The sequence below is a fragment of the Carcharodon carcharias genome, chromosome 11, assembly GCF_017639515.1.
Source record: "Carcharodon carcharias isolate sCarCar2 chromosome 11, sCarCar2.pri, whole genome shotgun sequence".
Classification (NCBI taxonomy): domain Eukaryota; kingdom Metazoa; phylum Chordata; class Chondrichthyes; order Lamniformes; family Lamnidae; genus Carcharodon; species Carcharodon carcharias.
The window spans coordinates 165,274,520-165,291,827 of NC_054477.1; the positions used below are offsets into that span (position 1 = coordinate 165,274,520).

A 17,308-nucleotide genomic window follows, 5' to 3' on the forward strand; every position below is an offset into this window, starting at 1 on the left:
GCACCCACCTTCACACCCCATTCTCCAACCACCACCCACCTTCACACCACATTCTCCAACCACCACCCACCTTCACACCACATTCTCCAACCACCACCCACCTTTACACCCCATTCTCCAACCAGCACCCACCTTCACACCACATTCTCCAACCACCACCCATCATCACACCCCATTCTCCAACCAGCACCCACCTTCACACCCCATTCTCCAACCACCACCCACCTTCACACCCCATTCTCCAACCACCACCCACCTTCACACCCCATTCTCCAACCACCACCCACCTTCACACCCCATTCTACAACCAGCACCCACCTTCACACCCCATTCTCCAACCAGCACCCACCTTCACACCCCATTCTCCAACCAGCACCCACCTTCACACACCATTCCCCAACCAGCACCCACCTTCACACCCCATTCTCCAACCACCACCCACCTTCACACCACATTCTCCAACCACCACCCACCTTCACACCCCATTCTCCAACCACCACCCACCTTCACACCCCATTCTCCAACCAGCACCCACCTTCACACCACATTCTCCAACCACCACCCACCTTCACACCCCATTCTCCAACCAGCACCCACCTTCACACCACATTCTCCAACCACCACCCATTTCACACCCCATTTTCCAACCAGCACCCACTTCACACCCCATTCTCCAACCACCACCCACCTTCACACCCCATTCTCCAACCAGCACCCACTTCACACCCCATTCTCCAACCACCACCCACGTTCACACCCTTTCTCCAACCAGCACCCACCTTCACACCCCATTCTCCAACCAGCACCCACCTTCACACCCCATTCTCCAACCAGCATCCACCTTCAAGCCCCATTCTTCAACCAGCACCCACCTTGATGCCTCATTCACCAACCCAAGTTAACCTCCAGATCGCAGTGTTATACTAATACTGAAAACGTCAGAAACCATAAGATTGCTGAGCTGATCTGGCAGCATGTGTGGACAAAGAAACAGAGTTCATGTTTCAGGTTGTGACGTCACATCAGGAAAAGGTTCTGGCCCAAATCGTTAATCAGTTTCTCTCTCTCCAGACTTGCTGCCAGACCTGCTGAGTGTTCCAGCATTTTCTCTTTTTATTTCAAATTTCCAGCATTCACAGTATTTTACTTTTGCCATATTGATATTGACATAATAGCCTTGTTCCAATCAAATATCTGACATACTGTGAGTAACACAGCTAGGGATGCAGAATATATGCAAAATGTAGGTTTAATCGTTTGTTTTCAAAGGAATATTCACTGCAACTCAGTGAGTACTTAACAGATATAACTAACACATAGATAAACATTCAAAACTAACCTGTGCTTTCTGTAAAGGTGCCATTCTGCAGCATAAGACTCCACTACAGTTGCGGCATATTTCCAGAAACAGATCTTTGTAATTGCTTGAAGAACCATTTTCGGTAGGTTTCATGATGAGTGAGAGTGTGGCCCCATCAATGATCAGACCATAATCATGTAAATCATTCTGAGAAAATCTAAAATAGCAAAAAAACAATCCTGGTTTAATTATCCCAAATACTTATAATTTTGGTATGTTGTAATAGAACCATAAAGTGGTTGCAGCACAGGAGGGGGTAATTTGGCCTGTCAGGTCTGTGCTGGCTGTCTGCAAGACACTAGTGCCACTAGACTGCTTTTTCCCTGTTATTCTGAAAATACTTCCTTTTCAGATTTGATCCAATTCCCTTTTCAATGCCATTATTGAATCTACCGCCTCCATGTCCTCAGGCAGTAGTCGAAACTCCAGCCACTTACTAGGTCTCCACTCCCTTGTAGATCAAAAATCTGTCTAACTCAACCTTGAACATATTCACTGACCCAGCACTCACACCTCCCTGTGGTAGAGAATTCCAAAGAGTAACGTACCGATGAGAGAAAAAAACGCCTCTGCAACTCTGTCTTAATTGGGAGATCCCATATTTTGAAAGTGTGCCGCCTAATTCTAAATTCCCCACAAGGGGAAAGATCCTCTCAGCATTTACCCTGTCAAAACCCCCTCAGAATCTCATATGTTTCAATAAGATCAGCTCTCATTCTTTTAAATTCCCATGAATACAGGCCCAACCTGCTCAATCTTTTCTAATAAGGAAACCCCTTAACCCCAGGAATCAACTTAGTGAGCTTTCTCTGAATTGCTACCAATGCAAGTAGGTGTGGTTTCAGCAATTCCCTGTACAGCTGTAGCAACACTTCCCTACTTTTACATTCTGCCTTCTTAATTACCTACTGTACTGCATGCTAACTTTTTGTGATTCATGCACAAGGACACCCATACCCCTCTCTACTGCAGCATTCTGCAGTCTCTCTCCATTTAAATAATATTCTGCTTTCCTATTCTTCCTGCTAAAGTGGACAACCTCACATTTTCCAATATTATCCATCAGCCAATTTTTTGCCCACTCACTTAACCTATGTCCCTCTGCAGATTCTTTGTATCCTCCTCACAGCTTGCTTTCTTACCTATCTTTTTATCGTATTAAAACCATTTTCAGTGCTTTAAGAGAACCACTGCCACCTTCTCAGCCTCGTCAGCAATCCTGGGGATATGGGGAGACAGTGCAGTAGAGGCAATATCACTGGACTATTAATCCAGAGGCCCAGGCTAACGCTCCGCGGACACAGGTTCAAATTCCACCAAGGCAGCGGTTAGAATTTAAATTAAATTAACAAATTCAATTAATTAAGAAAAATCTGGAATAAAGAAAAAACTTTTTCACACAATGAGTGGTTCAGGTCTGTGGTGGAGGGAGATTCAATCGAGGCATTCAAGGGATATTAGATGATTATTTGAATAGAAACAATGTGCAAGGGTGCAGGAGAAAGCAGGGCAATGGCACTAGGTCATAATGCTCACTTGGTGAGCTGGTGCATACATGATGGACCAAGTGGCCTCCTTCTGCACTATTAAGATTCTGTGACTCTGTGAAAGCTAGTCTCAGTAAAGGTGACCATGAAACTTATCAATTTTCATAAAAGCCCATCTGGGTCACTAATGTTCTTTAGGGAAGGAAATCTGCCGTCCTTACCTGGTCTGGTCCACATGTGACTCCAGACCCACAGCAATGAAGTTAACTCTTAACTGCCCTCTGAAATGAACGAGCAAGCCACTCAGTTCAAGGGCAATTAGGGCTGGCCAACAACACTGGTCTTGCCAGTGACACTCACATCCCATAAAAAGAATAAACAGAAAAAATTCCTGAGATTCAATTTTAAAAATGCTTCTTTTTGAAAGAATTGACAAAGGAACAAAATGCATTGGCTTGGACTAAAATTGAGAGATTGGACCAACCTGATGACATTTATAAGGAACTGATTTGGAGGGAGGAGACTTAAGAGTTAAAAAGACATTTTTGAATTGACGAGCGGCAACTGGAGTCAGTTTGCAATCATTATAAGCTGGGAAACAGTCATTATGAAGAGATGAGAAATTTGCAAACAAATGTGTGGAACAGCATGCGAGATAATTTCCCTTAGACAAGCAGCATATTAAATGGAAAATACAGCATGAGTGGGGCAGAAAACAAGCAGAAGGGTGCCAGGTTTCATCATGATACAGATAATGGCCCAGATCTTCCTTTGCCCAGGGGGTTGTCCACCTGAGGTATTCCAGATGATGTGCTCAGGATCCCCCTTACACCCCCAAATTCCCCATGCGAGGACTGCATGGAAATTGCCCGGGAAGTTTAAACTTTCATTGCGCAATTTCCCTGCGCCTGGAGCCATCCAGAACTCCAGTTTCCATCTGAGATCAGGTGATTCCGACTCTCAGTGGAATACTTAGCCAGGAAACATCAGAAGGATTAAATTTAAAACAACTTCTCATGGCTGGATAACTGTCGTACTGACCTCCCCCTTTCGAACCCCCACTGGACCCTGGGCTGCACTCCACGACTACCCCCACTATCTGCCCCCAACAACCAGACTAACCCCCAACCCCTGGTTACCCCACACCTCGACTAACTTGCTACGCCCCACTGTCTCCTACCCCAACTCATTCCTGACCACCTGACTCCCTCCTCGCTGGAACACCCAGCCCCACCTGACCCCCCCCCTCCCCCACCACCAAACCCGGCTATCCCCCGCCCCTGACAATCAGCCCACCGCTCTACCCCAGCTACCCCCACCCACCCACAACCTCCTAAACCCCCAGCCACCCGGTCCCCTCCCCACCGGACCATCCAACTCACTCCCTCTGACCACTCTTCCCCAACCACTCGATCACCCCCACGCACCACCCAAACCCCAGCCCCCCCCCCAACCACGCCCCTGATCACGCAAACCGCACCCACCCCCACCTCCCTCACCCATCCTACTCACTTACCTTCTCTCCTGTCAAACTGGCTGGGACCTTTAAGCTTACCAGTTTATGGCAGCTACTGCTGTAAAAAGAGGGGGTGGGTTTCACTCCCCGTGACACTGCTCAGAAGGGACTCACGAAGCAGCTACGCATTTCTCAACGGGCCTGGGGTTAGAAGTCCAGGTGAGAAATGCGCAGCTCCTTTCTAGGCTAAGTAAAAGAGAGTGACTCACCGTTGGACTGCCGCTCCACGGGGATTCGACCCATTATATGCAGGACAAGAAGTGCAGAGTATTGATCAGACCTCATTTGCAATAGAGAGATTACTTTGGGAACATCAGTTTAGGGAGAATATACTGCTTTAACGATAATGATGCCTCACCTGTATGGGATCCCTGAGAAAGGTTGAGTTATGATGCAGAAATAGCCTGATTAAGGGTATATTCTCCAGAGATTTTTTTTGATCAGTGATTAACATGCTGAAAGCCATCACTGTGTTTAAGATTCTCCATAGAAGGAAGGCATGTTTTTTTTTATTCATTCATGAGATGCGGGCTTCACTGGTTGGGCCAGCATTTATTGCCTATCCCCAGTTGCTCTTGAGTAGGTGGTGGTGAGCTGCCTTCTTGAACCTCTGCAGTCCCTATGATGTAGGTACACCCACCGTGCTGTTAGGGAGGGAGTTCCAGGATTTTGACCCAGCGACAGTGAAGGAACGGCGATATATTTCCAAGTCAGGATGGTGAGTGATTTGGAGGGGAACTTCCAGGTGGTGGTGTTCCTATGTATCTGCCGCCCTTGTCCTTCTAGGTGGTAGTGGTCGTGGGTTTGGAAGGTGCTGTCGAAGGAGCCTTGGTGAATTCCAGCAGTTCATTTTGTAGATGGTACACACTGCTGCTACTGTGCGTCGGTGGTGGAGGGAGAGAATGCTTGTGGATGTGGTGCCAATCAAGCAGGTTGCTTTGTCCTGGACAGTGTCAAGCTTCTTGAGTGTTGTGGGAGCTGCACTCATCCAGGCAAGTGGGGAGTATTCCATCACACTCCCGACTTGTAGCTTGTAGATGGTGGACAGGCTTTGGGGAGTCAGGAGGTGGGTTACTCATTGCACTATTCCTAGCCTCTGACCTGCTCTTGTAGCCACAGTATTTATATGGCTAGTCCAGTTCAGCTTCTGGTCAATGATAACCTATCAGTATCTGAGGAGTCACGAATGGTGCAGAACATCATACAATCATCAGCGAACATCCTCACTTCTGACCTTATGATGGAAGGAAGGTCATTGATGAAGCAATTGAAGATGGTTGGGCCGAGGACACTACCCTGAGGAACTCCTGCAGTGATGTCGTGGAGCTGAGATGACTGACCTAAAACATCCACAACCATCTTCCTTTATGCTAGGTATGACTCCAACCAGCAGAGAGCTTTCCCACTGATTCCCATTGACTTCAGTTTTGCTATGGTTCCTTGATGCCACATTCGGTCAAATGCGGCCTTGATGTCAAGGTCAGTCACTCTCACCTCACCTTGAACCAAGGCTGTAATGAAGTCAGGAGTTGAGTGGCCCTGGCAGAACCCGAACTTGGAGTCAGTGAGCAGGTCATTGCTAAGCAAATGCTGCTTCATAGCACTGTTAATGGCCCATTCCATCACTTTACTGATGATGGAGAGTAGACAGAAGGGGCAGTAATTGGCCAGGTTGGCTTTGTCCTGCTTTTTGGGTACAGTGCATACCTGATCAATTTTCCACATAGCTGGGTAGATGCCATGTTGTAGCTGTACTGGAACAGCTTGGCTAGAAGCATGGCAAGTTCTGGGGCACAAGTCTTCAGTACTATTGCTGGAATATTGTCAGGGCCCAAAGCCTTGGCAGTATCCAGTGACTTCAGCCGCTTCTTGATATCACACGGAGTGAATTGAATTGGCTGAAGACTGGCATCTGTGATGCTGTGGATCTCTGGAGGAGGCCAAGATGGATCATCCACTCAGCACTTCTGGCTGGAGATTGTTGCGAATGCTTCAGCCTTCTCTTTTGCACTGATGTGCTGGGCTCCTCCACCATTAAGGATGGGTATATTTGTGGAGCCTCCTCTTCCAATGAGTTAGTTGTACATGCGTGACTGGATGTGGTAGGACTGCAGAGCTTAGAAGTGATCCATTGGTTGTAGAATTGCTTAGATCTGTCTATTGCTTGCTGTTTATGCTGTTTGGAATGCAAGTAGTCCTGTGTTATAGCTTCACCAGGTTGACATCACATTTTTAGGTATGCCTGGTGCTGCTCCTGGCATGCCTTCCTGCACTCTTCATTGAACCAGGGTTGATTCCCTGGCTTGATGGTAATGGTAGAGTGGGGGATATGCCAGGCCATGAGGTTACAGGTTGTGTTTGAGTACAATTCTGCTGCTGCTGATGGCTCACAGCGCCTCTTGCCCAGTCTTAAGTTACTAAATCTGTTCGAAACTGTCCCGATTAGCATGGTGGTAGTGCCACACATGATGGAGGGTATCCTCAATGTTAAGGTGGGACTTCATCTCCACAATGACTGTGGTCACTCCTAATGATACTGTCAAGGACAGATGCATCTGCGGCAGGCAGGTTGGTGAGGTATGCTTTTCTCTCTTGTTGGTTCCCTCGCCACCTGTTGGGAGACCCAGTCTAGCAGCTACGTCCTTTAGGGCTCAACCAGCTTGGTCTGCAATGGTGCTACCGAGCTATTCTTGGTGATGGACATTGAAGTCCCCCAGCAACAGTACATTCTGCCCCCTTGTCATCCTTAGTGTTTCCTCCAAATGGAATGGATTACCAAATATTGTTCAAAATGGAAGAGTACTGATTCATCAGCTGAGTGAGGGCAGTAAGTGGTAATCAGCAGGTTTCCTTGTCCAGGTTTGACCTGATGCTGTCATGGGGACCGGAATCAATTGAGGACCCCTAGGGCAACTCCCTCCCACTGTGGACCACTGAGCCGCCACCTCTGCTGGTGGGACAGGACATACCCAGGGATGGTGATGGTGGTGTCTGGGACATTATCTGTAAGGTATGATTCCACGAGGATGACTATGTCAGGCTTTTGCTTGACTCGTCTGTGAGACAGCTTTCCCCTAGCCCCCTCAGATATTAGTAAGAGGACTTTGCAGGGTCAATGCCTTTGTCATTTCTGGTGCCTAGGTCAATGCCAAGTGGCCCATCCGGTTTCATTCCTTCTTCGTGACTTTGTAGCGTTTTGTTACAATTGAGTGGCTTGCTTGTCGTTTCAGTGTCAACCACATTGCTGTGGGTCTGGAGTCACATGTAGCCAGACCAGGTAAGGATGACAGATTTCCTTCTGTAAAGGACTTTAGTGAGCCAGATGGGTTTTTACAACAACTGACAATGGTTTCATGGTCATCATCAGACTTTTAATTCCAGATTGAATTCAAATTCCACCATCTGCCATGGCAGGATTTGAACCCTGAGCATCACCCTGGGTCTCTGGATTACTAATCCAGCAACAATACCACTACGCCATCACCACCTCTTATATGTGCCAGTGGAAATAGAGCTATCCAGCATTTGATCTGCAGCCCTATAGGTTATGGTGGGCACTTCAAATGCATTCAAGTGCTTTTTAAATGCAATGAAGGTTTCTGCCTCGATCACTTTTTCAGGCAGAGAGTTCCAGACTCTCACCACCCTATGGATGAAATATTTCTCTTCAATTCCCCTCCAGTCCTTCTACCAATTACTTTGAATCTATGTTCCCTAGATATCAACCTCACTGCTCAGGAAAACAGGTCCTTCTTATCCACTCTATTTTGGTCCCTCAATTTTTATGCATCTCAATTACATCTCCTTTCAACCTCCTCTGTCCGACAAAAACAAGTCCTACCTATCCAATCTTTCCTCATAGCTAAAATTTTCCAGTCCTGGAAATATCCTCTTAAATCTCCTCTGTATCCCTCTAGTACGATCACACCCTTCTTGTAATGCGGTGAAAAGAACTGTACACAGTACTGCGTTGTGGCCTAATTATATATTATACAGTTCTAGCATAAGATTGTGCCTCGATAATAAAGGAAGGTATCCCGTGTGACTTTTTAACCACCTTGTCCATCAGTCTTGGTGCCTTCAGGGTCTTGCAGTCTACAGCTTTCCCAATTGACTATCTACCACATGGTCAATTTTTGTTCATTTGCAAACTTCTTAATCATACCCCTTCACTTGACTTTATATATATGCCAAGAAAAACAAAGGACCTAGTGCTTCTTCCTGTGAAACACCACTGAAAACAGTCTTCCAGTCACAAAAACACCTGTCGACCATTACTCTTTCTTTTCTGTAACTGAGCCAATTTTAGATCTAACTTGTCACATTTGCCACTTAAATCTCATGGGCTTTTACTTTTCTGACCAGTCTGCCATGTGTGATCTTGTCAAAAGTCTTGCTGAAATCCAAAACAAAAACAAAAATACCCGGAAAAACTCAGCAGGTCTGGCAGCATCTGCGGAGAGGAACACAGTTAACGTTTCGAATCCGTATGACTCTTCATCAGAACTAAGGAAAAATAGAAGAGAGGTGAAATATAAGCTGGTTTGGGGGGGGGGGGACAAGTAGAGCTGGATAGAGGGCCAGTGATAGGTGGAGATAACCAAAAGATGTCGTAGACAAAAGGACAAAGAGGTGTTGAAGGTGGTGATATTATCTAAGGAATGTGCTAATTAAGGGTAGAAAGCAGGACAAGCAAGGTACAGAGAGCCCTAGTGGGGGTGAGAGGAAGGTACAGATAGACCTAGTGGGGGTGGGGTGGGGTGAAGGTACAGATAGACCTAGTGGGGGTGGGGTGGGGTGAAGGAATTGAAATAGGCTAAAAGGTAGAGATAAAACAATGGATGGAAATATATTTAAAAATAATGGAAATAGGTGGGAAAAGAAAAATCTATATAAATTATTGGAAAAGGGGGGATCGGAAAGGGGGTGGGGATGGAGGAGAGAGTTCATGATCTAAAATTGTTGAACTCAATATACAGTCCGGAAGGCTGTAAAGTGCCTAGTTGGAAGATGAGGTGCTGTTCCTCCAGTTTGCATTGGGCTTCACTGGAACAATGCAGCAGACCAAGGACGAACATGTGGGAATGAGAGCAGGGTGGAGTATTAAAATGGCAAGTGACAGGGAGGTCTGGGTCATGCTTGCAGACAGACCGAAGGTGTTCTGCAAAGCGGTCACCCAGTCTGCGTTTGGTCTCTCCAATGTAGAGGAAACCGCATTGGGAGCAGCGAATGCAGTAGACTAAATTGAGGGAAATGCAAGTGAAATGCTGCTTCACTTGAAAGGAATGTTTGGGCCCTTGGATGGTGAGGAGAGGGGAAGTAAAGGGGCAGGTGTTACACCTTCTGCAGTTGCATGGGGAGATGCCGTGGGAGGGGGCTGAGGTGTAGGGTGTCCTGGAGGGAACGATCCCTGTGGAATGCCGCCGTGGGGGGGGTGAAGGGAAGATGTGTTTGGTGGTGGCATCAAGCTGGAGTTGGCAGAAATGGCAGAGGATGATCCTTCGAATGTGGAGGCTGGTGGGGTGATAAGTGAGGACAAGGTGTTTCTGGGAGGGAGGAGAAAGTGTGAGGGCGGATGCGCGGGAGATGGGCCGGACACGGTTGAGGGCCCTGTCAACCACCGTGGGTGGAAACCTCGTTGAAATCCATGTTCTCTACATCAAACATACCACACTCACCAATCCTCCGTGTTATCTCTTCAAAAAATTCAATAAATTTAGTCATATACAACCTTCAGATAAAAAGTCCATGCTGACTGATCTTGATTAAACTCTGCTTTTCTAAAGAGCAATTTACACTGCCCCCTAATTTTTTTTCCAATCATTTGGCCATGAAGGGGATTAGGCTGACTGGTCTGTATTTGCTTAATTAATCCCTTTCTTTCTTTATAAACAATGATATAATGTTAGCAATCCCCCAGGTCTCTGGCACCATGCCTGCAGCTAGAGAGAATCAGAAAATGATGGTCAGAGCCTCCAGTATTTCCTCCCTTGCTTCTCTCAAAACCCTAGGATATATTTCATGAAAGCTTGGCGATTTATCTACTTAAAATATTTCCTCCCACACTATTTTTATTCTATCCAATATTTCACACTCCTCCTCTTCAACGACAGGTTTGCAGCATCCTTCTCACTTTTGAAGGCAGACACAAAGTTATCATTAAGAACCATGCCCCTGTCTTCTGCCTCAACACACAGGTTAGTTTTTTGGTCTCTAAGGAGAAGTCACTAAAAAATCCAAGCAGCGCTTTGTCCGGCATTTACTACATACTCTTTCCTTGTACCGGTACTGTACTTAACTAATTCCAGACAACTTAATCACAAATTGCTAAGAACCAAAGCTGAGGCAACACTTCACCCATCTAAAGCACCATCTCTGGAAATGCTTCTTTGAACCCCTCAGCATTTCGTCTTCAATATCTTTCTGAAAACCCACTTCTCGACCAAGCTTTTGGTAATCCCTCCCACTATTTCCTTTTGCATTTTGTAAAAGCTTTTCAAATCAATAGCTGGCTTGAAGGGAATCCTGAAAAAATGTCTCTATAAAAATAGTTGTGAGTTTAAGGGATAGAATACACCAGGAGGATATAGATACAGTATCAATTCTAGAGTTTAAAAAGCCGAGATATATTTGGGAAGGGAGGGTATAAAGGTATATGGTCAAAGGGCCAAGGAAAAGGAGTTTATTAAGAGCAAGTTGCCAAGGCTATAGCCAAGTAAACTCTAAACAACTAACCCAACTGCAACGTCTGTAGCTGTCTGTTGAAATAGTCAATAAATATTTGCACTGGTTTTTACAAGTGATCTGTGAAGTAAAAATGTAGATGTACTAGCACAGAATGTGGAGCAATTATTAAAGTTAATTGATGGAAAAGGAATTAGTTCAACAAAAAGAAAAATTGGCAAAACTCAAGGTGCTCTCTGGGTTGTTACAAGAATTAGAGAAAAAGACGACAAAGGCTGCAGCATAACTTTTCAATCTACGTTAAATATGTAAGCTATACTATGGGACTGGGCAGCAGCCAATGTTATATTCCTGTTCAACAGAGAGTAGGATAAACTGGGTAACAAAAGACCAGTTAGTCTGATGTTAATTATGAATAAACTTTTTACGATCTATAGTCAAGATAAAATTAGTGAGCATTTAGATATACATAGATTAATCATGGACAGCCAGCCAGAGTTACTAAAAGTGTTTGACACATTTAATAGATTTTTTTTAAGAAGCGACTGATTGAATAGGTAAATAGAATAGGTAAATAGAATACAGATGGACTGTATATGGATTTTCAGAAGGCCTTTGAGAAGGTTTATCACAAGGAGGTTACTAGACAAATTCAAGTTTATGATTCAAGAGGGAAATCAATAACCTATTTTCCAATTATTCTCCAACCAGAAGAAATAACTTTACTCTGCTCACTTTATCAATGATATTCATCATGTTAAAAAGCTCTTAAAACTCCTCCCATCCTTCTCTGCTCCAGTAGAAATAGTCCCAGTTATCTCAACTTTCTCCTCATAACAGCAACTTCCCATCCCTATATCACCCTGGTGAACCTGTACATTCTCGATAATTTTGTCCTTTCTATATTTGGACTTCTAAAACTGCAGTCTTTAACTGTAGCCTAACCGAATTTCTGTACAAATTTATTACCCCTTTACTCATGCGCTGATTTATAATACCCCGAGTAAGCCCCATTTAATTGAAAAACTGCCAAGTGCAAACTTAAGATAATTTACTACTAGCTTTTCTTGCAATTGCAACATTTAACATTTAGTCACAATGGCAAAGAACTGATGGATTAACTGAGATGCCCACCCTGAATAACTGTCTCTTGGCAAACTATCACTCTGCCTGAGAATTATTCTGTTCAAATCAAAAAGCACATCATGTAAACTTTGCTCTTCTATTCGTTTAGTCGTCAACTCAAATAGCTGTGTATTTCTCCTGAAAAGCTTGCATGCATAGCATGTGGCTGTAGCTGTTTCCATCTTGTCTCCTGTAAGAACCCAGATCTTCATTCCAGCTTTCTGCAAAGCTTCCACAGTCTCAGCAGCTTTGTCTTGCAATCTGAAGAACAATCATATTGAACAATGTCTTACCGATTGCAAAATCTAACGTATAGAATCAGCATCAGACTACAGCTCCATCAGTTGCAACTGAAGCAATCAGTAGTCAAAAATTAAAACATGCCTCTTCTTGCACAACGTGAGTGTCTTAATAGATTATACTTGGTCCATGTGATCTCCTGAACTGGCTTGGATTGCCTGAGGGGGTGGAAGGGGAATTTTACAGAGTATTTTTTTCTCTTCTTGTCCCTGGACATTTTTAATTTTGGCAGAAGTTTACATAGTTGCAGGGTTAGTTGTGGTGCCTGGGGTAACAGGAACAAACATAGAAACATAGAAAATAGGATAGGCCATTCGGCCCCTCGAGTCTGCTCCGCCATTCATCATGATCATATTATAGCTGATCATCCAACTCAATAGCTTGCTCCCGCTTTCTCCCCATACCCTTTGATCCCTTTTGCCCCAAGAGCTATATCCAATTCCTTCTTGAAAACATTCAATGTTTAGGCCTCAACTACTTTCTGTGGTAACGAATTCCACAGGCTCACCACTCTCTGGGTGAAGAAATTTCTTCTCATCTCAGTCCTAAATGGTCTACCCCGTATCCGTAGACTGTGACCCCCCGGTTCTGGACTCCCCCACCATCGGGAACATCCTTCCTGCATCTACTCTGTCTAGTCCTGTTAGAATTTTATAGGTTTCTATGAGATCCCCCCTCATTCTTCTGAACTCCAGCAAATATAATCCTAACCGACTCAATCTCTCCTCATATGTCAGTCTCACCATCCCAGGAATCAGTCTGGTAAACCTTCCCTGCACTCTATAGCAAGAACATCCTTCCTCAGATAAGGAGACCAAAACTGCACACAATATTCCAGGTGTGGTCTCACCAAGGCCCTGTACAATCGCAGCAAGACATCCCTGTTCCTGTACTCGAATCCTCTGGCTATGAAGGCCAACATACCATTTGCCTTCTTTACCGCCTGCTGCACCTGCATGCTTACCTTCAGCGACTGGTGTACAAGGACACTCAGGTCTCCTTGCACATTCCCCTCTCAATTCATAGCCATTCAGATAATAATCTGCCTTCCTGTTTTTACTACCAAAGTGGATAACCTCACATTTATCCACATTATACTGCACCTGCCATGCATTTGGCCACTCACTCAGCTTGTCTAAATCACACAGAAGCATCTCTGTATCCTCCTCACAGCTCACCCTCCCACCCAGCTTTGTGTCATCTGCAAATTTGGAGATATTACATTTAGTTCCCTCATCCAAATCATTAATATATATTGTGAATAACTGGGGTCCCAGCACCGATCCCTGTGGTACCCGACTAGTCACTGCCTGCCATTTGGAAAAAGACCCATTTATTCCTACTCTTTGTTTCCTGTCTGCCAACCAGTTTTCTATCGATCTCAATACACTATCCCCAATCCCACGCGCTTTGATTTTACACGCTAATCTCTAATGTAGGACTTTTTCGAAAGCCTTCTGAAAGTCCAAATAAACCACATCCACTAGCTCCCCCTCATCAACTCTACTAGTTACACCCTAAAAATATTCTAGTAGATTTGTCAAGCATGATTTCCCTTTCGTAAATCCATGCTGACTCTGTCCGATTCTGCCACTGTTTTCCAAGTGTTCAGCTATTAAGTCTTTTATGATGGATTCTAGAATTTTCCCCACCACCGACATCAGGCTGACTGGTCTAGAATTCCGTTTTCTCTCTACCTCCCTTTTTAAATAGCGGGGTTACATTAGCTAACCTCCAATCTGTAGGAACTGTTCCAAATTTCTACAGAATCTCTGAAGATGACCACCAATGCATCCACTATTTCTAGGGCCATTTCCTTAAGTATTCCGGGATGCAGATTATCAGGCCCTGTGGATTTATTGGCCTTCAATCCCATCAATTTCTCCAACACCATTTCCTTACTAATACTGATTTTTTTCCCTCTCACTAAACCCTGTGTTCCCCAACATTTCTGGTATGTTATTAATGTCCTCCTTTGTGAAGACAGAACCAAAGTATGTATTTACTTGGTTAGCCATTTCTTTGTTCCCCATTATAAATTCCCGTTTCTGACTGTAAGGGACCTACATTTGTCTTCACCAATCTTTTTCTCTTCACATACCTATAGAAAGTTTTACAGTTAGTTTTTATGTTCCCCGCAAGCTTACTCTCATACCCTATTTTCCCCTTCTTAATTAATCCCTTGGTCCTGCTTTGCTGAATTGTAAACTGCCCCCAATCCTCAGGTCTGTTGTTTTTTTTTTTAGCCAATCTGTATACCTCTTCCTTGGATCTAATACTATCTCTAATTTCCCTTGTAAGGCATGGTTTGACCACCTTTCCTGTTTTACTTTTGCGTCAGACAGGAATAAACAATTGTTGCAGTTCACCCATGCGCTCTTTGAAAGTTTGCCATTGCCTATCCACCATCATCCCTTTAAGTAACACTTCCCAATCCATCATAGCCAACTTGCGCCTCATACCATCGTAGTTTTCCTTCATTAAGATTCAGGACCCTAGTCTCAGAATCAACCACGTCACTCTCCATTTTGACGAAGCATTCTATCATATTATGGTTGCTCAATCCCCAGCGGCCTCGCACAAGTAGATTGCCAAAAGAGGTAAGGGGATGCACAGAGAGGGCACTATGCCTGAGTGCAGCGTAGACCCAGTGCAAAGTCAGGAATCTGGTTCATGTGGAAATTCGGTACAGAGGGGGAAAAGGGGTACTCCTTTCTCTACCTATTTCCAGCCTCCAGCAGCTGGTGATTCTCCTTCCTTTTTCTTCGCATTAAGAGGGTGTAACTTTTTCTTATTTTCACTGTGAAAATTAATAACTGATTAAATAAACAAGGTTAGGCACTGGCAGGAATGGTGGTGTGCCATGACTGCAGCATGTGGGAACCTGTGGAATGCATTGCAATCGTGGATAACTATATCTGCAGTGAGGGCCTGCAGCTTGCGAAACTTTGGCTTAGAGTTGCTGAGCTGCAGTATGAGTTGCTGACATCGCAGGGCATCAGTGAAGGGGGAAAGTATCTGGATGCTTTATTCGAGGAGGCAGTCTAAAGAGAAGCTGAGTGGGACAGGAAGGGTTAGAGTTTAATATTAATTGCGCAGCAGTCAAGTAAAAAAAAATAAATCAATTAAAGGTTCTTTAGCTGAACGCATGAAGCATTTGCAATAAGATGGATAAGTAGTGCCACAAATAGTGGTAAATGATCTAGGTTTAATCACCATTACAGAGGCATGGTTTCAAGGTGATCAAGTTTAGGAAATAAACATTCCAAGGTGCACAATATTTTGGAAAGACAGACAGAATGTCAAAGGAGGAGGGGCAGCCCTGATAGAAAAGGATGACATAAGGACATTAGACAGAAACGATCTGACCTCAGAAGATCATGAAGTAGAATCAGGATAGGTAGAAATTAGGAACAGCAAAAGTCAGAAAGCACTGGCAAGACCAGTTTATAGCCCCCCTGACAGTAGTTATACTGTTCGGCAGAGCAATAAAAAGAACTTGTTGGAGTTTGTAACAAAAGCAATGTGATAATTGTGGGAGACTCTAATCTTCATATAAACTGGGACAATCAAAATAGCAAGAGTGGTATAGAGTTTATAGAATGTATACATGACAGTTTTCTGGAGCAATACATTAGGGAAGCACTAGGAAAAGCTATTTTAGGTCTAGTATTGTGAAATGAGGCAGTGTTAATTAGTAATATCATAGTAAGAGATTCACTGGGAAATAGTGATCATAATATCACTGAATTCCATGTTAAGTTTGAAAGTGACATGCTCCAATCACTAATTAGAATTTTAAACTTAAACAAAGCCAATTAAATAGGTAAAAGTGGAGAACTGGCTAAGGTTGATTGGGTAAATCAACTAAAAGGCAGGAAGGTAAATGAACAGTGGAAAACATTTAAAGAAACAATTCAAAATGTTCAACAAACATACATTTTATTGAAAAACAAAAGCTCAGCAAGAAAGACCCATCCATGGCTCACTCAGGAAGTTAAGGTTAGCATGAGATTTTTTTTAAAAAAAGAGGCTTCTAATGTTGCAAAGATCAGTAGCAAGTCTGAGGATTGGGAATGTTTTAAAAACCAGCAAAGGGCTACCAAGAAATTAATAAAAATGGAAAAAGACTATGTAAGAGTAAACTAGCCAGAAATATAAAAACAGATTGTAAGAGCTTTTAGAAGTGTATAAAAAGAGTGTAGCTACAGTAAACGTTAGTCCCTTAGAAGCAGGGGCAGGAGAAAGATCTTGGGAAATGAGGACATGGCAGAGGCATTGAACAAATATTTTGTGTCTGCCTTCACAGACACAACACAAATTGCATGCCAAAAATTGAAGGTAACCTTGGAGCTAAAAACAGTGAGGAAATCGAGGTAATTAATGTCAGCACAAAAAAAGTATCGGGAGAAACTTAAGGGACTAAAATTCGACAAATTCCTGGGACTTGATGGCCTGCATCCCAGAGTTCTAAAAGAGATAGCTGCAGAGATAATGGATAAAGATAGCTGCAGAGATAATTGATGCACTAGCTTTGATTTTCCAAAGCAAGAGAGAGAAAAGCAGGAATTATAAACCAGTTAGTCCTAACATCAGTTGTTGAGAAAATTCAGGAATCTATTATTAAGAAAGTCTTAACAATATGCTTAGAAAATTATAATTATGTTTTTAGAAAAGGGAAATCCTGCTTGACAAATTTATTAAAGTTTTTTGACGATGAGGATAAATTGGAGAGATTGGGTCTGTTTTCCTTGTAGAAAAGAAGGCCGGGAGGAGACTTAATAGAGATATCCAAGATCTTGAGGGGTGTGAACAGGGTAAATTGTGAGAAACTGT

The 17,308-nt window shown here is 43.8% G+C and overlaps 1 protein-coding gene across 5 annotated transcripts in view; it reads right to left on the bottom strand.

The window, feature by feature from the left end:
* The window catches only part of atp11a (ATPase phospholipid transporting 11A), a 375,081-nt gene that overhangs the window by 146,117 nt on the left and 211,656 nt on the right, over positions 1-17,308 (bottom strand). For all 5 annotated transcript variants that reach the window (XM_041199613.1, XM_041199614.1, XM_041199610.1 and 2 more), the window contains 2 exons: positions 12,182-12,433; positions 1,340-1,517 (listed from right to left, as the gene is read on the bottom strand). In XM_041199613.1, coding sequence (XP_041055547.1) covers positions 1,340-1,517; positions 12,182-12,433 — 430 coding nt within the window. The remainder of the gene's footprint in view (positions 1-1,339; positions 1,518-12,181; positions 12,434-17,308) is intronic.